Source organism: Culex quinquefasciatus, chromosome 1 (genome assembly GCF_015732765.1).
Source record: "Culex quinquefasciatus strain JHB chromosome 1, VPISU_Cqui_1.0_pri_paternal, whole genome shotgun sequence".
In the NCBI taxonomy this organism is placed as follows: domain Eukaryota; kingdom Metazoa; phylum Arthropoda; class Insecta; order Diptera; family Culicidae; genus Culex; species Culex quinquefasciatus.
In genome coordinates this window covers 96,307,436-96,331,604 of record NC_051861.1, presented here as the reverse complement: position 1 = coordinate 96,331,604, position 24,169 = coordinate 96,307,436, and the positions used below count along the sequence as shown (strand labels likewise).

Below are 24,169 nucleotides of genomic sequence, written 5' to 3'. Positions count from 1 at the left end.
GCTTTTTAAACGCCATGAAAAACATATTTTCTTTATTATTTTATTTCATTTCAATGTTTTACGATAAAACACATATTAGCTGCATTTTTTTTTTCATTTCAACTAAATTATCAATTTTATTCTTTTTCATATTTTCTCAAACTGGTCACAGAGACGTATTCAAAAACAATTTTATCGTTTTGGAGCATGGATTTTTACTCACTTTCCAAACACTGTGATTAAAAAAAACCTAACTATTTCTTATCAATACAAAATACTTATCATTATTTATTTTTATTTCGAAAAAATTGGAAGACAGCTTATATATTTAGAAATATATTTTCTTGAAGTTGTACGTTTTTTACAATCAGCCAAGGCATCAATTGAACTTAACTCTTATTTTGACCATTATGTTGCTCTTTTATACTATTTTGTTGCAAAAAAAAATTAACCAAAACCAGGATCAGAATAATTTTCGATAAATTTCCCTGGAATTCCCGGGATTTCCCGGGAAATTGGACGCACTAATTTTGACTTTTTTCCAATTAAAAATCAAATTTGCAGTCGAAAAGTATTTTTTATTTTTGCAATTCCGTCGTGAAACTACTTACTTTTACTGACATTCTCAAACGTCAAAACAGCCTTCTTTTCTCTTCCAAAAATATCAGAATCGAATAGCAACCCTTTTCAAAACAAATGCTGAAAAGTTCTTCTTTTCAGCACTGAAATGGAACACTTGTTTGGAAAAGTAATATTTTTCTACATTTTTTTCATTTAAACGATCCATTGACAAAATATATGCACATTTGACTCATAATTCTGTACAAAGGGTGTTTTTCGGAATTGCAAAATAGTAGTTTATGCAACAAGTTGCAAAAAGAGGATTGTTTGAGCACGAGTCGTACATTTATCCAACGAGGTTCACCGAGTTGGATAAATACGAAGAGTAGTGAAAAAATCAAGTTTTGCAACGAGTTCCATACAACATTTTTTGCAATTCCAAAAAAAACACACACTGAGTGAAATTTTATGTCAAATTTTCATGTATTTTGTCAATAAATCGTTTAAATCAAAAAAATGTTGAAAAGTGTTACTTTTCGAAACAAATGCTGTAAAGTTCAACTTTTCAGCACCCATTTGAGTGCTTTATTTATTTTGAAAAGTGTAGCTATTTGATTCTGTTATTTTTGGTACAGAAAAGTAGGCTATTTCGTCGTTCAAGAATGACAGGAAAAATAAGTAGTTTCACGACGGAATTGCAAAAAATGTTGTATAGAACTTTTTGCAACTTGTCGATAAACTACTATTTGGCAATTCTCTCGTGACCTAACTCACTTTATTATCGAAAAGTATCATTTTTAATTTTTTTTATTTGAGCGGTGGGTTTAATTAACACATGGATGTTTGACATAAAATTCCATTCAAAAAGCATTTTTGGGGATTGGAAAACATGTTGTTTTTTTTTTTGCAATATTTGTTTTTCAGCACTCGTGTTGAAAAATCTTCTTTTTGCAAATTATTGCATAAACTACCCAGTCAAATCAATCCGAATTCTGAAACGGAATCTAATTAGAATCGTACACAAATTCCGTTTCAGAATTCGGATTGAGTCAACTGGTTACTATTAACCGTCTGGCAACTTGGCTGGCTTTAATATTACGTTACTTCCGTAAATATTTTGAATGCCCCCTTTGTAATTTTTCTAATATCTTCCCCATGTGCACAAAATGTCCACGAAACATTAAAAATAAGAATTGTACGGTTTGCAAATCAATTTAACATAACCTCAGACTTTCTGCGAAAATTTTCCAAATTCACCACTGTGTGTTTCGATCTAAGCACGTTCACAGTTCTCACCTTCCGGCGCCACGTGGTGCGTGCGGGATCACCTCCTTCACATCAAATATCTGCTAGTAATATAAGATGCTCAAGAGCATGCTCGAAATCTGCCCCGACATCTGTCGTGTCCCATCCACTGCCATCCACCTAATCTAGCCAAACATGAGTGCCGTTCCTTATAGTATGGCTTTGCAGGCGAGAGAAAATCCTGTACACTAGAACATTAATTTACGCGCAAGGCGTTACGTACATTTTGTATTTCGTCGATTTCTCAAATATAATCACAACATTTTTGCAATCTTTATAGGATCTTCGTTGGTTCTATTAAAAAAATGTTTTGTTGTGGAGAAATTAACGGAATATTATAAAGTGGGGTTTGGTGGTACCAACTTTACCCCCTAAAACGTGTCAGGAATTTTGAGGTTGAAAACGCTTGCTCACGTTCCGATAAAGTAGTTTGAGCTCAGCCAACACCCGGCAGGGCTTCGTTCCAAAATATCTGGTTGTCATCAACACCTGATTGATCAAAACGTTTGAGGCTTAGTTCCGAATATCTGCGTGAGCTAATGGAACAAATTTCCAAAGCAATTGTTTTAAACTGATTAGATGCTGGGTGCTGAAACGACAGAATGTGTAACGTAATTTTCGAATGCTCCTCCACTGTTTCCCGCTGCTACAACTGCACTGCAACTGTAAACAAAAACAAAGGAGAAGGCTGGTCAAGCTCAAGCGAGTCAATTTTTTTTGGCTTGTTTGTCATATTTTTTTTTGTTTTCCACGTGAGGAAAAATTGCGTCAAAAGTGGGTGAAATTGTGTGAATCAGAAGAGCAACCGAATGGAAGTTCCAAGATGGCATTCATAGTTATTGATAATTCGTCGTTAACATTTTAAAAAGCGTCATAAACAGGTTGGATTACAATACTTACACAGCAAAAAATCCGATGGTAAAATCGCATGCAAAAGCATGCACATCACCTTCATAAAAATAAACACTTAATATTACACACTGCATGTAATTTTTTTTGCCAACACAAAAAAAAAGTTGCAACCGACGGGATTCAAACTCAGCACCAACAGTAAGGACTGGCGCCTTAGCCCACTTAGCCATCAGACCGATGAAAATCTGTTAGTAGAAACGGATATATGAGCTTGACATTTCGGTCAAGTAGGTTTTCCATACTGATGGGCTACATATTTGAGGGTGTAAAATCACATAATATTGCATAGAATTATGCAATATTTATTTTACATCCAGGCCTTTTACACGCAGCTGGATTACTACTTTTTTAGCTGTGATTGCCACTTGGAAATATTTTGCTAACAGTAAATTAGTTCCGCTTTGACAGTCCTAAATTGAGGCCACTTTGCGAACCACTATTCTGCGTCCTGGATAGATGTGGCTATAACGGAAGAAGAACCAGGCGAATGTTTGAACCGAGTTTGCTACTAGAATCAACTGATTGTCAATAATACGATAAATATACCACATCTCAATATTGTTCCACATGGAAAGACACACTAAATGGAAAGCAGAAAATCAACATGTAACGATGGTAAAATAATAAGAATTGATTCTGAGAAACATCACTCTGAAGACCTACAACGGCGATGACAGCTTATTTCCATATCCGAAAGACATAACATGAAAGGGTCCACTTTGAAACTCAGTAAAATGTCTTCTTCTATAATTCTCCACAAGTGAAGAGAGTTTGAAATATTAGAAATAGTGTCCATGTAGCTTTTGATGGGCCACAAAATTTAGAAGTTAATTTGTGAGAGTATTCCCGTCAGGAGTTTTGGCTCAGATTTTGTTATGCTTTTCCAATGAGGTTTAATTTTTTTCAGATTTTTAAACGATAACGAATTTTAAAAATACATGGCAAAGTCATCACATCACTCTAAAACGTTAGCGGGAACCCTTGAGGGTTAACTAAGGAAAGGCTCATGAATTTGAAAAACCATGAAGGTAATCATGACTTCCCCATGATTAAAAACAACTTCATTCCGGGGATGTAGTTTGTAAAAACAACCTAGCTTCCTGTGAAAATAATCCTTTACATTGACTGTCGGTTCAAACCAACCCTCTCCCACGTGGCAGGAAAAAGCTCATCAGCAGTCCATAAATTAAGTAACATCTGGCTTTGGCCCTTTCTTTCTTCCCTTGATTCTCTCCCACCGCACGTCCCCCAGTCCCGGCGCCAACGACGTCCCAAATCGGCACTGAAAACAACCCCCATCGTGCCCACGGTATCATCCCTGACTGCGGCCGGCTTATCTGCGTCGAACTCTCCGAAGCGGATTCCATTGATGCCCTCAGCCTCAGCCAGCGGTAGCAAGTCCTACAACAGTGTCACGTACAGTTACGCCACCCTGGAGACCGCCCTCAACGACCGGGCGTCCTCCACCGAAGGTGGTGGTGTCCCTACGATGCTCGACCCTACCAGCTCGATGGCACCAATGGGAACTTCCACATCGATCCCCATGACGACGACGACGACGACGAAGGCCAACCTCGGACCGGCGATCCTGGACTCGGCGTACGACGCCGCGGCCACCTCCTTCTCCCGCCAGGCCATCCGATCGACGTACATGGACAAGAGCATCGAGGCCAAGAAGAAGGTGAGTGTCGTATCGCTGAAGACAGTATTGCAGGATTTCTCTTCCTCTCTACAGACTCCCTAGTCACGGAAGTAACATGCGGTTTGATAGTTTGATAACAGAAAAAAAAGAGTCAGCCCTTATATTTCGCTTGAGTTCGCCCACGCATCAAAGCGTTTAAATGCCTTTTCGTTCTTTTTGCCCTTCTCACAGGTCATCCGGATGCTTTTTGTTATCATTGTCGAGTTCTTTGTCTGCTGGGCACCCTTGCACATCCTGAACACGGTAAGTTTTGGGGTTGTACACAGAGAAAATTTAATGTTCAGTGCAAAAAGGGTCTAAAACTACGAGGAGAATAAGGGGAGAAGGGGGGGGGGGGTTTGTAGGATGTCAAATAGCTGAAAAAAAAATAATTTTAAAATTATCGCAGTTTTAGTGAAAAAAGTCGACTTTCCCGAGCATGGGTAAATAACAAGGGAAATGCGTAATAATACCTTTCTCTAGAGACCCTAGAGCTTATTAGAGAACGGACATCTCAAACCAAAAGTACCAATCGAAGCACGAGAACTGTCAAACGGAGGTACCAATCGAGCAACATCCTTTGTCTTTTTCTGGATTGGTACCTCCGTTTGACAGTTCTCGTGCTTTGATTGGTACTTTTGGTTTGAGATGTCCGTTCTCTAACAAGCTCCAGGCTCTCTACCTTTCTCTGGTATCATTACCAAATTTTGGTATTCCTGGACCCTTTAAAATTTGTCTTAAGGATTATGCAAGAGCAAAATTTGGTATCATACCAATTTAAGGTATTGTTTTGATATTGCAAAATTGCAGAATTTGTCAATGGTCGAACACCACATTTTGGTATTCTTTTGGTATTACAGTGTTTTATCAAATTCCTCTGTAACTATGGGAAAATTTTGACCAATTTTGACAAAATAATTAATTTTGCGCTAAAATGATGTCTCAAAGCGAATGCTTTCATTGAAAACCGGAAATTTCAAACTTGATTTTAAACATTTTTGATATACCCCCTAAAGAAATGACTTGAAATTGTGGAAAATTTTCTAAGGCAGCACATTTTGCTATTATTTTGGTATTGAAAGGTTTAATCAAATACCTCTAAAACTACGGATTTTTTTAATAAATTTTGACGAGATAATTAATTTTTATTTGACTTGAAACTCAAAAATGTTAAAGCTGATTTTCATATTTTTTTTATTTACCCACTAAGATTTTTTTAAATTGTTGAAATTTCTCTAAGTCGGGGTAACCAAATACTTTGAAAAACGAGTTAATCAACAGATTATTGAATTTTGGTGAATTTCAATCCTTATTTTTCAATCTTGTTATTTTTCAGAATCTTCAATAACTTCAAGCACAGGCCGTTCATCAATGACAAATGAATTCGATGTGGTGAAGAATATCACTAAGAACATCATGAAATCATCAGGTGAGTAGATTTGGCTGTTGCATATGGATCATTTCCGTTTTTTTTACTAACTGCAACTGCTGCACTAAAAATGGTATGCAAATTCCAAATTTTGGTATTACTTTTACAAATACCTGCGACCAAAATGTGCTCTTGGTTGCCCAGTAATAGATGGTAAAATACCGTAAACCGGGGTGACTTTGATAGGATTTCAATTTGTTTTTAGAATATTTTCCAACAGGTAAGGTTTTTCTTAAGATTATTATTTTTAAAACATGTACTGGGGTAGACCACACAAAGTCCATGCACTATTTCGGAAAAAAAAGTTTTTTCAATAATGTTTAGAAAAATAGTTACTTTAAAAATACTTAGTTTGAATTCCGGGGTGACTTTGAAAGTCATAGTTTTTCTTGTTAAAATCATATTTAAGATGTTCAAACTTCATTTGTACGTTAAATGTACCATCACTAAAGTAGCTGATATAGTATTTAAGAAAAAAAATCAATGTTTATATTTAGTTAACTAAGTGTATAAGCTTTTAAGCAAAATACATATAAATTTTAGGTAAAATTGATAAAAAGTCGGAATTTTACCTGAAATTTGTTAAAATTAGTTTTGTTTATAAAATTATCGATTTATATTGCATTTTATACTGAATTCGAAGCACAAATCACAAGTTTTCACATTTTACATGCCTATAAATTTAGAGAGTTTTTATAATTGTGTTTCAAAAACACATATTATTTATTTTTTACAAACTTGTCCAAAGAATCCGAAAATTCATTCCGTTTTCCGATTAAAAATCATGTTCATTGAGAAAATCATGACACTTTGAGAAGTTTAAAATAATGACATTCATCAACATTTTCTTAACTATAGTCAACTAACTTTTTAAACTTGTCAAAATTTTATGAAAAGTTCTTCTTGAGGTACTTTGAACACTTCTCTACCACGGTCAGTATGTTTCTAAACCATTCCTTACGTATTTTAATTGTACTCTTCATTTTGCGGAAAAATCGCAAACCTATCAAAGTCACCCCGCCTATCAAAGTCACCCCGTTTTACGGTACCATGAAATCAAACCAAAATCAAGTATGTGGAAAACCACAGGAATACCAAAATCTGATTTTCCAAGGGCGCGGTAATACCTAAAAATTAAACCACACAGAAAAAAAAAGTTGAATTTTGGAATGTGGAAAATTTGGTAGGTTGAATATGACCTCTTTTTTTGAGTAATATTACATAAAAAATGTGTAAAAATGTGAACCCGATGAATATTCATCAAAAACTGATGAAAATTCATCATTTTCTGTGGTAAAATTTATCATTTATTTTGCCACAAAATCTGTCACCATTTCCTGATGAATATTACCATCATTTTTTTTTTCTGTGCATGGCAATACCAAGTTTTGGTATTCAAGCAATGTTCAAAAATCCAGAAGACCTCAACTTGGTGTTGGTTTGAGGTATTATTTTACCCTTGGAATAACATTGTTTGGCATTATTGTGCCCTTCCACATTTGTACTTTGGTATGATTTCATCGTATCTTACCATCTATTACTGGGCAACCAAGGGCACATTTTGGTGTCTGTTATTTGCTCAAGTAATACCAAAATGTGGTATTCCCGTGTTATTTACCCCTGCTCGGGTTTTGCCGATTTCGTCAATCTCCCTTTTTGTGCGCGGCGCGTTGAAAAATCTAGTTTTTATTTATTTCAAATCGTATCTCGGAATAATGAAAACATAACTTTACCATTTTTTTTTATTTATGTAAAATTTTCCGAGAAATCCGATAAAAATATTTTCAGACATAGGCTCTTTGGTCCCGAGACCCTCAAAAGTGCATTTTATGTTTTCATTTGACCTTTTCATATGTTAGACTAGATATTTGAAACATTGAACTATTTTTCCTTAAAAGCCTATCTAATACCGTTTCGTTTGCATCCAAGACAGCTAAAATCGGTTGAAATGGTGCGGAGTTAAGATTTTTTGGAAAATGTGGTTTTTGCGAAAATCGGCAAAGATGGCCATTTTTTGGACCACCCTTACACGGCGTAGGTCACCTTAATGGCCAAACAAAAAAATACGGGTCTAATTATTTTGGCCAAGGATTCCCCAGAAAAATATTGAGCCCGATCGGAGAACTTTTTTTTCGAATCATTTTGTTTTCGTGGGGAATTGCCCTGAAAACAGATTTTAAATAAAATTAAGTGCCTTCCTCTCATTTATAGCTAAACAAACATAATCCAGCCTGTCATTAACACTCCGCATAACTGTTTGATAAATTAGCCAGTATTTCAGCATGGCTCAACTTTATCATACCGTAATCGGGACTTCAGTCTGCATAGGGACAGCAGTTTTTAGAGCACTTACAGCTTTTAAATTTGGAAATGGATGTACACATTTTGTTGGTCTGAGTCTGTTCTAACCGAAACCAACCAGAAAATCAAAATATTGTGCTCCAACATGGTTAAAACTGCTGTCCCAATTCGCCCCATGTGTCCCGATTGACCCCAGTTTACGGTAATAATTATAAATTCAACAAACTAAATGTCGGGATGCGATTCCACGAACATATTTGATGCATCCATTTAGCAAAATTGAACCAACAAAGTGCTATTTAGTAACTCCAAACGAATTTCTCCCTTTCCTAGAATGCGTCAAATCGGGGTTTCCATACGGACCGCACAACCCCAAACAAACAGACGGTTTAGCGTGCGGACCAAATTTGAACACTGAAATTGAAAAGGACTTGAGCAATTTCGGTCGGTGGAAAAGAGTTTCGCCGGGTGCACTCGACAAATCAGGCTAATGTTTGGCTTTTACGGTTCGCTGAACGTTACGAGATCGCTGGAAATGCTTGTGGCTTCCAATAATGGTTGAGTGCAGCACCACTGAGATTCGCAATTTTCAAATTGTAGTCTAGGTTGAAATTGATAGGATTTAATTTCTGTCCAATATTTGCTTAAATGTGTTGATTTATATTGGCAAAATGTTTAGATTTATTTTGTCAAAACACTTAAAATTAGAAGTGGAGGACGAGAACTCTTCAACTTTTGTTTTCGAAAATTGATTAATTTATTGAAAAACGCGGCCAATTGAACCATAAGAGGATATTTTTCAAACTTGAAATTAAGCCTTATTTATTTACCTTGACTCAAAATCCATCAAATTAAATTTCGGGAAGTGGTTCTATTGTGATGCATTCGCTGTGAAAAAAGAACATCAAACCAACTCGAAAACTCTGAATGGGGACATGTCACAACAGCGATCCGTGTTTGGTCCCTTTTTCTCCGAAACCAAACCAGGTACCCTCAAAGGTTTCCACGAACGACAAACCTCTAAACAAACCGACGATGGTCAGGCATTTTTTGGCGGAATTCGAAACGGAGCTGTAGGTTTTCAATTTCTATGTAACTTTCTTCGAAATCAGCTAATTGCTTGAAATTTAAATTTAAATTTAAAAAAATGTTTTTAAATTTGGGCATGTTTGAGAATCCTCAAAAATACAACAGTATTTAAAAAACTAACTTAATCTACCTATGTGGTTTATGCCTTCCTCACTTTTTACCAACAATGGGTAATATGAGTGGTTTGGACACATATTTCAGCTATTTTTTTAGATCCAGAATAATAAGTACACAGATATAACTTAAGGGGTTACATACATGTATATCGGCAAAAAAGTCAGAGGCTAGTATGATCACACACTTCAACTTTTTAAACTCTTTTTTCAGGGCATTACAATATACATTTTCACCAACTAACAAAACAAATTTGAAAATATTTGATAAAGCAATTTCAAGTAATGGCAAAATTGTGAGCTTAAATCGTCTCTTACGCAGTTTACTCATAAAAGATCTTCTTGAAACTTTCAGGAGTGATTAAAAATCATCTTTTGAGTGGATTTAACAAATATTCTGTAATATAAAATTTTGTGATTTTCTACATGTATGTAACCCCTTAAGTGGTCATAACTCGAGATAGGGTTGCCAGATTATCAATGTTGAGGACTCGTTGGAAATGATTTTCAATTACCTAACCAACGATGAGTCGGATGATGGATTCGGACATCGTTTGCATACATTTAATTGAGATCCGGCTTCAAAAAAGTACATAAATATTACTTAAGTGGTCATAACATGAGGCAGGGTTGCCAGTTCTTCAATGTTGTAAGCTCGTTAGAAAGGTCTCTCAATTGCCTAACCAGCGATGGGTCGGGTGATGTATCCGGACATCGTTTGCATACATTTAATCGGGATCCGGCTTCAAAAAAGTACTCAAATATCATTTAAGTGGCCATAACTCGATACAGGGTTGCCAGATCTTCAATGTTGTAAGCTTGTTGGAAAGGTCTCTCAATCAACGATTAGTCGGGTGATGGATCCGGACATCGTTTGCATACATTTAATTGAGATCCGGCTTAAAAAAAGAACAAAAATATCACTTAAATGGTCATAACTCGAGACAGGGTTGTCAGATCTTCAATGTTGTGGACTCATTGGAAAGGTCTTTCGATTACCTAATCAACGATGGGTCAGATGATGGATCTGGACATCGTTTACATGCATATAAATGAGATCCGGATATATGTGAAAACACATTTTCATGCATTACTTTTGAACTAGTTATCGAAACTTCAAACAATTCAATAGCGATGTATGGGACCCTATACCAAGTCGATAGGAACTGGTTTGGTCAAAATCGGTTCAGCCACACATACACACACACATACATTTGTTCAGTTTTCGATTCGATATGTACACATGAAGGTGGGTCTTCGAGCTTTTAATAAAAAGTTCATTTTTAGAGCAGGATTATAGCCTTACCTCAGTGAGGAAGGCAAAAAGTGGAGTTGCATTTTATAAAATCGCAGTTCTGGAGCAAAAAAAATCGAAAGCGCATCCCAAAACCGAAAACTGAAATTAAAGAAAATTCATCCAAAGAAAAGGATTGAAGAGCAACTGCTTGACTTGAACTTTTCAGCAAAAAATGAGCGAGCACTTTGTGAATGTAGGAGTAGCGGTATCAAAAATCAAACATACCAAAATTTGCACAAAAGTCTTCAGTTTCAACTTTCTGTGTACTGACAAAAATCTCTGCAGCTAAAGCGTTACGGTTATGGCGATGACTGGCGCTAATTCACTCAATAACAAAGCACATTTTTCGCAGCAGCAATATTTGTACATCTTACCCTTCAAGCGAATTGCACGTTTCTTCGCTCAAGGGTGCCTTAGGATTTTGTAGCTTGCTCACAAACAGTTTGAAGCCATTATCCTCGACTCAAATTATGGGCAATAACGTAAACACTGCTTCAAGGGGTGGGGAAGGTTGCAAAAGTCAAAAGATTTGCATCAGTCTGGGAAGGGGGATGTCTACATTTTGGTAGATACAAAACTACTTCGTAATAGTGTTCTTAAAGACACTCACATTTTTTATAAGTAGTTCTCCGCCAACTCACACAGCAGTTGTCCCGACCCATCTTCGATTTGCGTGAAACTTTGTCCTAAGGGGTAACTTTTGTCTCTGATAACGAACCGAGCTCCATTTTTCGATACCTCGTTTTGAATTGAAAAGTGCGTCAAAAACTGTTTGAAGAATTGAAAGGAAATGTACATTCAATCAAAATGGTTCAAACATTTATAATAAGTTCTTTTGAGGTACATAACAGAGTTTAAGAGTTCCTTACAGCTGTGTGTTACATCATAACCCATGTTGGAACAGTTATTGCTTGTAAATAAAGGTGTCACCAAGAGTAAGAAAAAAATAAAAAAAAACACTTACTAAAATTGCAATGAAAAGGGGACAGATATAGAGAAAGCTTAAAACTAGTTCGCAGTTTTTTATCCTTTATAGATGTGCTTGATCATCAGCTCCCCAAGGGCCAGGAATTGCTCCGCCTTGTTACGGCAGGTCCGAAACCGCGTCATCATCTCCCCTGCGAGAGCAAAGAACTCTGGCAGGGTAAAGAGATCTTCCCCGGTAACTTCTTGCTGGGTCGTATTGCCACTGCCGGCAGCGACCACGCTGGCGAACGATCGCCCCCATCCAGGAGGAAACGCTAAGTTGTCTGCTGGAACCGTACGATGACCAGCTGCCGGCACGGTTACGCTCGAAATTTGCTGAGGAGGGCGGGACGCTGATGCTTTCTTCTTCCTTTTTTCCTGCTCCTCGAGTTAGTTTTTCCGTGCGCTGCATCCACGGTAGTTGCTGGTATGGTTACCTCCTCAGTTGGCGCACTTAATGCGCGCCTTGGTTTGCTCTGCCTTGTCCCCCAAGTCCGCCTTACACGGCAGTGCACACCAGAGATGCCAGATACACAGATTTGTCTGTGTTTCACAGACATTTGAGCTCGTGTCAGACATTTTTTGAGGTACACAGACTTTTTAAAAACTTCATTAAATTGTTATTTTGTTAAAATATCAATCGAAACTTATTTCGTTAGTCTTCGAATGCTTAAAAACACAATTTTTGATAGATTTTTATGACTGTTAATTGATTTATTTGAATTTTAGACAAAGACACAGACATACACAGACATTTTAAAAAATCATGTGGCATCCCTGGTGCACACGCCTCAGAGAGGTGTGATTCACCGCACTTCACACAGCGGGGCGGGAGGTTGCAGTTCCGCGAGCCGTGGCCGAATTTCTGGCAACGGTGGCATTGTGCTGCGTCCGACGGGTTCTTTAAGGAGAACCGCCAGTTTACCCAAAAACCGTCCAACGCCTTAGTTCGCCGCAGGTCTTGAATTTTGATGGTGCCGCGGTCGAAGTACAACAGGTACAGGGTGTGTGTACCTGTGACTGTTGTCTTCCGCGAGAGGACTTTTATGTCACGTGATGTTACGCCGGCACCCGAGGGGTCCTTCTTGAGGTCGGAGATCGGGCGGTCTTGGTACCCCTGCAAGGCGACCTTAACGGCAGTCTTCTGCACGGGGTCGAATGTGTAAAACTTGAAGTTTTGACGCTTCAATTTCTCCACAACCAGGTCGAAGTTCTTTTCGTCAAATGTGTAAACTTGCACTGACGACTTACCGATTTTCAGACAATATTCGAGGCCTTCCAGCAACTCGTCAACATCGTCCGCCAACGTGTCCAAAACAAAAATTGGAGGTGGTCTACGTTCGTTTGGAGGATTGCTCTTTTTTGACGTCGACACTTTCTTCCGTGCACGACCATCGTCGTCGTCGTCATAGTCGGTAGTGCTGCTACCGTCGGTGTTGTTGTTTTCTTCGTCGTCGCTCAGCATCTGGAACTCGTTTCTGATGGGGATGTTGGCGGATGTTGATGTGCCACTGGTCGTGGCACCGGAAGTACCGGAGCGGGTCCTCACTGGTGATCTCGGAACGTATCCGGGATGTAGATACTTTTTGTCGATTCCATCTGCGCTCACGCTCCCCTGCGCGATGGTGGCCGACACGGCGTTGGTTTATTTACCTTTTTGCACACGGCCGGTAGACGAACTTCGCGGGTTTTTCGAGGCCGCACTCGAACTGCCACGGCCACGGCCGGCCTTTGGCATGCTGGAAAAGCAAACTCGCGGGTATTCACAATCAACTACGGCGAAAAATTTCGAAAAAACGGTAGAGCACAGAGCACTTGACTGCTGCTTGCTCTCGTGCGTACACGGAGTTGGTCTGAAATCTCAAAAATCTCTGGACGTAAGATTTGAACAAAACCTAAGCTGCCTTAAAATCACTTTTTTAGTTTTAGTTTTACCGGTGTTGAAATTATTGATAATCTTGTACATCATTTTTTGTACCGTCATCAGGGGTGATATTGGGTCTATGTCACTCCTGACGACGGTATGCTTTTATTGTGTCAGACTAAGTGTTATTTCGCAAAAAAACACTTTTTCTATTTAAAAAGGTCTTTAAAACTCTGGTTATAAAAGGATAATTAAACAATATTTTCTACAATTGAGTTTAAGTCAAAAATAAAACAAATATCAACGTTTAAAAATAATCATTATTTGTTGCCTTTTTGCAAGGAGTATGAATCATGAAGGATCTTTAAAAAATTACAAGCTAAAAATAAATAAATAAAACACATACAAATTTAGAGTTCTTCAGGCTTAGAATATATCAAATTTGATAGCATGTTTAAGCAGATTTATTTTGATTGAGCATTCGATTCAGTGCATTAATATATGAAAATATTAAAAAAAAAGCAAAAATCCAGCTTTGACTACCGATTTAATGAAAAAATGTGCAGCCAACTTTATTTTTGCAGCTAATTTTCATTTCAAACTATCTAAAATTAATTTGAAACCCAAACCGTGAACTATCACGTTGAAGTCTTGATTGCAATTATTTAATCAAAACTCATTGAAGCAATAATTGAAATTCATTATCAATTTAGCAAAATGATTGTAAATTTGGGATTGGCACAAAATTGAGGCTTCGCCAAGGGCGCCGTCGACTCAAGCTACGGCTCTGATTGTTACACTCTTAAAACAAACCCTGAAAATTTGCAAAAAAAACGAAATTTTTAAATGAAAAATTTTGTTCTAAGTTTTTTTTGTTGTTGCAGATTCAAAAAGTACGTTTAATTTTCAATAAAATGACATGTCCCAAAAATATCTCGTAATGGTTACAAGCAAATTCGTTTTATATCATTTTTCAAATTGTTTGCTCTATAACTTTGTCGATCATTGTTACACTCTCAAACATATCCTGCAAATTAAAAAAAATACAATTTTTTTGAATGAAAATTGTTGTTCTAAATGAACAAATAACCCTTCTAAGTTATTACAGATTCAAAAAAGTACAATAATTTCCCATAAAATTACTTGTCCCAAAAAAAAATAACATTCTAGTAAATAATTTTAACTAAAACTATTTTTGTATTTTTTATCGATGAAAAACACGTTTTTTTCAGAATTCTGAATTTACCACCAAATCGTCCAATTTTACATAAAGTCCCCTTGACACCAAATTTCAAAACCATTGCAGGTTGTATATTATTGAAAAACTAACTTAATCCACCTATGTGGTTGGAGCCTTCCACACTCATTACCAACAATGGCTGAACACAAATTTCATAAATTTTTTGGATCAGGAATGAAAAAGTACATAAATATCACTTAAGTGGCCATATCTCGAGACAGGGTTGCCAGATCTTCAATGTTTTGAACTCGTTGGAAAGTTCTTTCAATAATCTAACCAACGATGGGTCGAATGGTGGATCCGGACATAGTTTACATACAATTTAAGTGAGATCCGGATACATGTGAAAACACATTTTTATACATAACTTTTGAACTACTTATTGAAACATCAATCTGTATAAAACTCGAACTACTCTAAACCTAGTCGAATGCAACAGGTTGGGGTCAAATCGGTTCAGCCAGTGCTGAGAAATATGAGCTAGTTTTTTGGTCACATACATACATACATACACACACACACATACATTCAGACATTTGTTAAGTTTTCGATTCTGAGTCGATATGTATACATGTAGGTGGGTCTACGACGTTTTTGTATAAATTTCATTTTTAGAGCAGGATTATAGCCTTACCTCAGTGAGGAAGGCAAAACACGATATTTTGAAACATTTAAATTGAAAAGATCAGTAAATTTCGCATAATGTTAATTTTTTAACACTTTTAAAAATCATTTTCATCTATTCTAATTCTATTTTAGGCTGTATCTCAGAAATTAATTTCTCGATTTTCAAAGTTCCGGAGAAAATATTGAAAAGTAAAAAAATCGTATTTTTTTAACTGCTCTTTTTTTGCTGCAGACACCAAATCGGTTTGAAAATCCTTTCTCGAATTGTATGACCACACACAAAAAAATCATGGTAACATTACATCTGGGAAGGGGTACATCTTTTATGTCAGAAAAAAGGTATAATTTTACCTCTGGAAATGTGTAATTTTACCACTTTTCTGGTGTAATGTCACTTTTTCAGTCTAAATTGAGGTAAAATTACATCATAAAAGAGGTAATATTCAACCTTCCAAAATTACAGCTTCCAAATTTACATTATTTTTTTCTGGGCAGCCCCCCAAAATTGTATGGAGACTTGTATGGAAAAACTATGTATGCAACTATGAAAACTGATGCAAAATTACTTCCATCTACATAGGGAATGTTTGGACAAAGTTTCATCCAAATAAAAAAATACATAGAAAAGATGATTTGCGAAATCGTAGAGAACTATTCAATGACAATAATTTACAGATGCAGTACTGTTAAACGATATGACTTTTCTATCATAAGTTTTTATACAATTTACATTTAAAAATTCAGGAACACGTAAGCAAAACATTAGAAGTTGCTCGAATTGGCCTCCTTAGAAAGAGAAAAATAAACATTAGAAAAACGGTAGAGGGTGAATTTAGGTCACCCTACCTCATCCACCATCGTTATTTAATTTTTTTTCAACCATTTTGCCCCCGAGGTCAAAAATGTAATATGGATAACAGTAAATTGACCCGACTAAGCAAAGACAAACGATCAGCTTCTCTGCACATGCCGTGGTGGCGGGTGGATTAGGGCAGAAATAGGGCATCGCGATTTTGGTGTGTTTCGACTTTTTCCAGCAGTAAGTTCCAGATCTCCCGCGCTGAATTGGAATTGCGCGTTGCTGTAGCAGTAAAAAGAAGGGGCGAATGCGATGGAAAATCTCAGTGATAAGAAAATGCTGTTTGATACACAATTCAAATGGGGGAATGGAATTTTATGAACGGCCCATATTGTTCCGTTTATCCTAGCTAGAAGTTTGTGGGGCACTCTTGAAATTATTCTCGTTTAAGTTAATTTTATCCCTGACCATTACTCTAGACAGGGAGAAGCAAGTAATGTTGTCGTTTTAAATGTCATTAACGAAAATATGCTACCAATTTATGCAATCTAAACTTCTTGATTGAATCTAGCGTCCTTAAATTTATCTACGCATCCGAACGTTTCCAATTTTCCAGCTCGCATTTCGGTCCCAGTGATTTCCCAAGTGGAGCTGAATATTGCGAACAAATCGCATGGCGCTATCAGAAAAATGAAGATGGGAATCTGCTTTTTCTTTAGATACAAAAACGATTTCCATTTTATTTAACAAGCTTCTGATGAAGAAGTCATTCTTTTGTCGTTTGTTTTTTATTTAACTTATTTTGATAGCACTTGATAAGCACAAATCACAATTTCTTGATTGTCTTCTCTCAAGTTTTGTCTGCTTGTCTATGGCAGAGTATCAATATTCAATTAAAACATACTGTATCCAATGTTTGCACACAAAAAAAAACTTAATTCCATGTTTTCAAACAAATCAGCAGCTTCGCCGGAATTACTGCCATCGATCGTTTCCTAATATCTCACCCACCCGGCAAAAAGCCCCCCTGAAAACAAGTGAAACCGAAATTCACATTTCATGTTCCATATTTTTTTCCCTCATCCGCCCCCACACAGGTGTACCTGTACTCGCCCACCTTTGTGTACACATACGTCAGCAGCAACGGAATCGCCCTGGTGCAGCTGATGGCGTACATAAGCTCCTGCTGTAATCCGATTACCTACTGCTTCATGAATAGACGGTTCCGGCAGGCGTTCCTCAACATTTTCGGCTGCTATCAGCATCGGTAAGGACTGTTTTTTTTTTTTTTTGTTTCTCTCGTTTTATTTATGCTGTAAAAGTTCAGTTCTCTCGTAAATATCACGCGAATTTATAAATAAGATATTCACTTTTCGACGATTGAAGCGTAAATGTCAAAAATATTTAAGAGATCGAGTGCCTTTCGAGTTGCAATGCTGAGAAAGGAACTTGTTCATTATGCACCCAAAATTAAAGAACGAGGGGGTAGTCCTCACGGAAAGAAACGTGAGGAAAGTGCTATTTTGCGAGAGTATAGTCCTCTCACGTGTTCATTCGTTCATTCGAACAGTTCATCCTATTGAGTGGCTTATATGGACAAATGACCGCCACTTAGTCATCGAACCATGGTGGCCCATACGGCAAAGGCACGGTTCAATATGCCGAAGGTCTTGGGTTCGAGTCTCGGTACCGGTACTTTTTTTTGATGGATGAACTTTTTTTGAAGATGAACCCATGAGTAAAGTACTCTCAGTAATTTCGGGATTTATCCTCACAGTCCGCACACTGTACCATTTTACTACCGAATCGTGCTCTTTATCCTCTCGTATGCCGATGTCCAGTTCTGGGTGTGTCCCTTATTTTTTCCAGTTTTTTTTTTTTCATTTAAAAATAACTTGTTCTTCATAACTTTGTTACATTTTAAAACAAGTAGTGAAATAGTTTTGAGCTAAACTGACAATTATTGAGTTTTAGCATTTTTTCTGTTTATGGAATCAGATTGTAGAAGTTGTTCCAATGGATCTTCTAAAACTTGAATTCCACTCTAAAAGTGTTTAGTTTTGGCTGCCAATGCGAGAAAACCAAACGGCTAGTGTACCATTCTAACGGAAAACTGCCTTGACGAAGAATTGATTACGAATACAAAAACAATGGGCAGTAAAAAAATGATAAATGTGTTATTTTAACAAATTAATACTTGTGAAGCTTCTCTGCAATTTTCGTTTTTTTGGGCTTTCAATGTCGGACAATCAGCTCGACGCTGTCGTACTATCTTGTCTCACGTCGCTTTTTGACGTTCCGAGTAAAACGCGTTTTAATGTTTGACATCAAGATTTGTTCGGTTGACCATTCTGTGCATTTTCCTAAAGTTTGGATGAATTTGGTTGCCGTATCGTGAGTCAAACGCGTTCTGACCTTAAATCCCTTTGGCCAATTGTTGCACTTACATCATTATTCACGGTGTGTCAAGATAGCACGACAAGATTTCATTTAAAAAGTAACAACAAAGCACGACGTTTTTTTCGGGTTTTATTGAATATCTAAGGATTTAAAGGTAGGTGGGAAAAGTTATCCTACAGATGGTTATCCTAGGAATAATTTATAGCGCTCTGGCGGCCATCTTTATGGCATGCGGGATAACTTGTCATGGTTATCCCAGGAACAATTTTTAAGAGATTCCAAAAATTCAAAAAAACGAACAATTAACATTACCTGGACATGTTTCTTGGCAAAACTTACTGCCCAACATTCCTGGAGTATGAAAATTTGGATGTGAATGAAAAAAAATCCTGAAATATTTGAACTTCGAATATTTTAATTCAAATGTTCAATAAATTTAAATATCCTTCTAGGATGGGACTCTGGGTCATTTCCTGGACATATATTTATGCAAAACTTGTTGCCCTACATTCCTTGAGCATAAAAATACAACTTGGCATGAGGCCATGTGGAGGAAAAAAAATCCAGAAATATTTGAACTTCAAATATTTTAATTCAAATATTCAATAAATTTGAAAATCCTTCTAGGAAGGGACTCTGGGTCATTTCCTGGACATGGATTTTGGTAAAACTTGTTGCCCTACATTCCTTGAGCATAAAAATACAACTTGGCATGAGGCCATGTGGAGGAAAAAAATTCCAGAAATATTTGAACTTCAAATATTTTAATTCAAATATTCAATAAATTTAAAAATCCTTCTAGGAAGGGACTCTGGGTCATTTCCTGGACATGGATTTTGGTAAAACTTGTTGCCCTACATTCCTTGAGCATAAAAATACAACTTGGCATGAGGCCATGTGGAGGAAAAAAAATCCAGAAATATTTGAACTTCAAATATTTTAATTCAAATATTCAATAAATTTGAAAATCCTTCTAGGATGGGACTCTGGGTCATTTCCTGGACATATATTTATGCAAAACTTGTTGCCCTACATTCCTTGAGCATAAAAATACAACTTGGCATGAGGCCATGTGGAGGAAAAAAATTCCAGAAATATTTGAACTTCAAATATTTTAATTCAAATATTCAATAAATTTAAAAATCCTTCTAGGAAGGGACTCTGGGTCATTTCCTGGACATGGATTTTGGTAAAACTTGTTGCCCTACATTCCTTGAGCATAAAAATACAACTTGGCATGAGGCCATGTGGAGGAAAAAAAATTCCAGAAATATTTGAACTTCAAATATTTTAATTCAAATATTCAATAAATTTGAAAATCCTTCTAGGATGGGACTCTGGGTCATTTCCTGGACATATATTTATGCAAAACTTGTTGCCCTACATTCCTTGAGCATAAAAATACAACTTGGCATGAGGCCATGTGGAGGAAAAAAAATTCCAGAAATATTTGAACTTCAAATATTTTAATTCAAATATTCAATAAATTTAAAAATCCTTCTAGGAAGGGACTCTGGGTCATTTCCTGGACATGGATTTTGGTAAAACTTGTTGCCCTACATTTAATTTAAATTTATTGAATATTTGAATTAAAATATTTGAAGTTCAAATATTTCTGGAATTTTTTTCCTCCACATGGCCTCATGCCAAGTTGTATTTTTATGTTCAAGGAATGTAGGGCAACAAGTTTTACCAAAATACATGTCCAGGAAATGACCCAGAGTCCCATCCTAGAAGGATTTTCAAATTTATTGAATATTTGAATTAAAATATTTGAAGTTCAAATATTTCTGGATTTTTTTCTCCACATGGCCTCATGCCAAGTTGTATTTTTATGTTCAAGGAATGTAGGGCAACAAGTTTTACCAAAATACATGTCCAGGAAATGACCCAGAGTCCCATCCTAGAAGGATTTTCAAATTTATTGAATATTTGAATTAAAATATTTGAAGTTCAAATATTTCTGGATTTTTTCCTCCACATGGCCTCATGCCAAGTTGTATTTTTATGTTCAAGGAATGTAGGGCAACAAGTTTTACCAAAATACATGTCCAGGAAATGACCCAGAGTCCCATCCTAGAAGGATTTTCAAATTTATTGAATATTTGAATTAAAATATTTGAAGTTCAAATATTTCTGGATTTTTTTTCCTCCACATGGCCTCATGCCAAGTTGTATTTTTATGCTCAAGGAATGTAAGGCAACAAGTTTTATCAAAATACATGTCCAGGAAATGGCCCAGAGTCCCATCCTAGAAGGATTTTTAAATTTATTGAATATTTGAGTTAAAATATTTGAAGTTCAAATATTTCTGGATTTTTTTCCTCCACATGGCCTCATGCCAAGTTGTATTTTTATGCTCAAGGAATGTAGGGCAACAAATTTTGCCTAAATACATGTCCCGGAAATGACCCAGAGTCCCATTCCAGAAGGATTTTCAAATTTATTGAACATTTGAATTAAAATATTCGAAGTTCAAATATTTCTGGATTTTTTTTTTCATTCACATCCAAATTTTCATACTCCAGGAATGTAGGGCAGTAAGTTTTGCCAAGAAACATGTCCAGGTAATGTGAATTGTTTGTTTTTTGAATTTTTGGAATCTCTCTTAAAAATTGTTCCTGGGATAACCATGACAAGTTATCCCGCATGCCATAAAGATGGCCGCCATAGCGCTATAAATTATTCCTAGTTTAACCATCTGAGGATAACTTTTCCCACCTTTTAAAGGTGAGGCATTGTGCGCTACACAAAATGTCGTTCCAAACTCAAAATGCACGTGCGACAAGATAGCAAAACAGTGACGAGCTGTTGATGCACAGCCTCGTAAAGAATTTAAATTGAAAATGCAGCGATTTCACGTTAAACCAGCCGGATCCAGATCAAAAGTGCTCCGATTTGGCTCAAATTTGGCATGGGAGTGCCTGGATAATTGCACCCGTTTTTTTGTAGTTTGGGTGACCTATCCGAAATAGGGTGGTCCAAAAATTACGCTTTGTACGATTTTAACAAAACCAAAAAATTTCAAATTATTCTATCTTCGGAACAGTTGACCCAATTTTTGCTCGCCACTATTCAAAAGAAAGGTGATAAGTTGAGCTTTTAAAGAAAATACATATTATGTTTTTCACAATTTTTCTTACTCTTGGTATGCCTTTATTAACCTGAGTTGACAGCAATAATTGTTCGAAAATGTATAATAATATAAACATTGCTGAAAGGAACTAGAAAACTCTGTTATGTACTTCAATAACCGAATTGACCGGCGGCTGGTTCATCTCTTTCAATATACCAAGATTAACAACATAGCTGAATACCCGGGCAGACGGTAATAACAAAATCAATAATATTTCAATAACAAATCCTGTTAAAATAACAAAAAGTGTTATTATTTTATCCTGAAGTTCAACATAAAGAAGAACAAATAATAACAGTTTCTGATAAAATAACAAAATTTGGTATTGAAGTGATATTATATTGAAAATGTTTAATAACACGCTAATAAGAGGAAATGTTATAAATTTCAAAAATCTCCTAATAACAAAATTTGTTATTCGTTCGGTATACTGACTTAGGAATAAAATTACCATAAATCGCACAAATGGAAAAGTTTCTAAGTGTCCATAACACAATCTGTTATTATTTTTCTTTTGTTAAATATGTTTAGATCTTTGGGATAAATTTGTCTAATTTCGTCGGGGTCATTATTTTGGCCATGAAATGGGGTCCTTAAGCTAAAATTATTCTAAAAAGTTGAAATTTTGGGGTCATGAAATGGGGTCCTTAAGCTAAAATTATTCTAAAAGGTTGAAATTTTCAAAGTTGATATTTTCAATTATTTGATATACCCCCTAAGGGATTTTACTAAAATTGGCTAGAACTATGAAATAATTTTGACCAATTTCGTCAGGGTCATTATTTTGGCCATGAAATGGGGTCCTTAAGCTAAAATTATTCTAAAAAGTTGTAATTTTAAAAGTTGATTTTTCTTAAATTATTTGATATACCCCCTAAAGGACTTTGTTTAAAATGGTTAGAACTATGGGATAATTTTGACCAATTTCGTCAGGGTCATTATTTTGGCCATGAAATGGGGTCCTTAAGCTAAAATTATTCTAAAAAGTTGTAATTTTGAAAGTTTTGGCCATGAAATGGGGTCCTTAAGCTAAAATTATTCTAAAAAGTTGTAATTTTGAAAGTTGATTTTTTTTAAATTATTTGATATACCCCCTGAAGGACTTTGTTTAAAATGGTTAGAACTATGGGATAATTTTGACCAATTTCGTCAGGGTCATTATTTTGGCCATGAAATGGGGTCCTTAAGCTAAAATTATTCTAAAAAGTTGAAATTTTGAGAGTTGATTTTTTTAACTATTTGATATACCCCCTAAGGGACTTTACTAAAATTGGCTACAAATATGGGATAATTTTGACCAATTTCGTCGAGGTCATTATTTTGGTCATGAAATGGGGTCCTTAAGCTAAAATTATTCTAAAAAGTTGAAATTTTCAAAGTTGATATTTTCAATTATTTGATATACCCCCTAAGGGATTGTACTAAAATTGGCTAGAACTATGAAATAATTTTGACCAATTTCGTCTGGGTCATTATTTTGGCCATGAAATGGGGTCCTTAAGCTAAAATTATTCTAAAAAGTTGAAATTTTAAAAGTTGATTTTTCTAATTATTTGATATACCCCTAAAGGACTTTGTTTAAAATGGTTAGAACTATGGGATAATTTCGACCAATTTCGTCTGGGTCATTATTTTGGCCATGAAATGGGGTCCTAAGCTAATTATTCTATTCTAATTATTTGATATACCCCTTAAGGACTTTGTTTAAAATGGTTAGAACTATGGAATAATTATGACTAATTTCGTCGGGTTCATTATTTTGGCCATGAAATGGGGTCCTTAAGCTAAAATTATTCTAAAAAGTTGTAATTTTGAAAGTTGATTTTTTTATTATTTGATATACACCTAAGGGATTTTACTAAAATTGGCTAGAACTATGATATAATTTTGACCAATTTCATCGGGGTCATTTATTTCACCATGAAATGGGGTTTCAAGCTAAAATTAATCCGATAAAATTAACTTTTGAGAGTTAATTTTTTTGTTATTTTTGTTATATTCCCTAACGGAATTGATTTATTTATTGAGAATTTTTGAAGTGTGAATAACAAAAACTGTTATTATTTTCACCGAGCCAGGAAGTCGGAGCTGACGTTGAAGTTCGAGCTGTTTATTATGTTTTTCACAATTTTTCTTACTCTTGGTATGCCTTTATTAACCTGAGTTGACAGCAATAATTGTTCGAAAATGTATAATAATATAAACATTGCTGAAAGGAACTAGAAAACTCTGTTATGTACTTCAATAACCGAATTGACCGGCGGCTGGTTCATCTCTTTCAATATACCAAGATTAACAACATAGCTGAATACCCGGGCAGACGGTAATAACAAATCAATAATATTTCAATAACAAATCCTGTTAAAATAACAAAAGTGTTATTATTTTATCCTGAAGTTCAACATAAAGAAGAACAAATAATAACAGTTTCTGATAAAATAACAAAATTTGGTATTGAAGTGATATTATA

The 24,169-nt window shown here is 35.8% G+C and overlaps 1 protein-coding gene across 1 annotated transcript in view; it reads left to right on the top strand.

Annotated features, from left to right (window-relative positions):
• LOC6037964 (tyramine/octopamine receptor) overlaps positions 1-24,169 on the top strand; it is a 72,951-nt gene that overhangs the window by 35,328 nt on the left and 13,454 nt on the right. Inside the window, exons 6-8 of the mRNA XM_038266083.1 lie at positions 4,010-4,438; positions 4,631-4,702; positions 17,261-17,430. Coding sequence (XP_038122011.1) covers positions 4,010-4,438; positions 4,631-4,702; positions 17,261-17,430 — 671 coding nt within the window. The remainder of the gene's footprint in view (positions 1-4,009; positions 4,439-4,630; positions 4,703-17,260; positions 17,431-24,169) is intronic.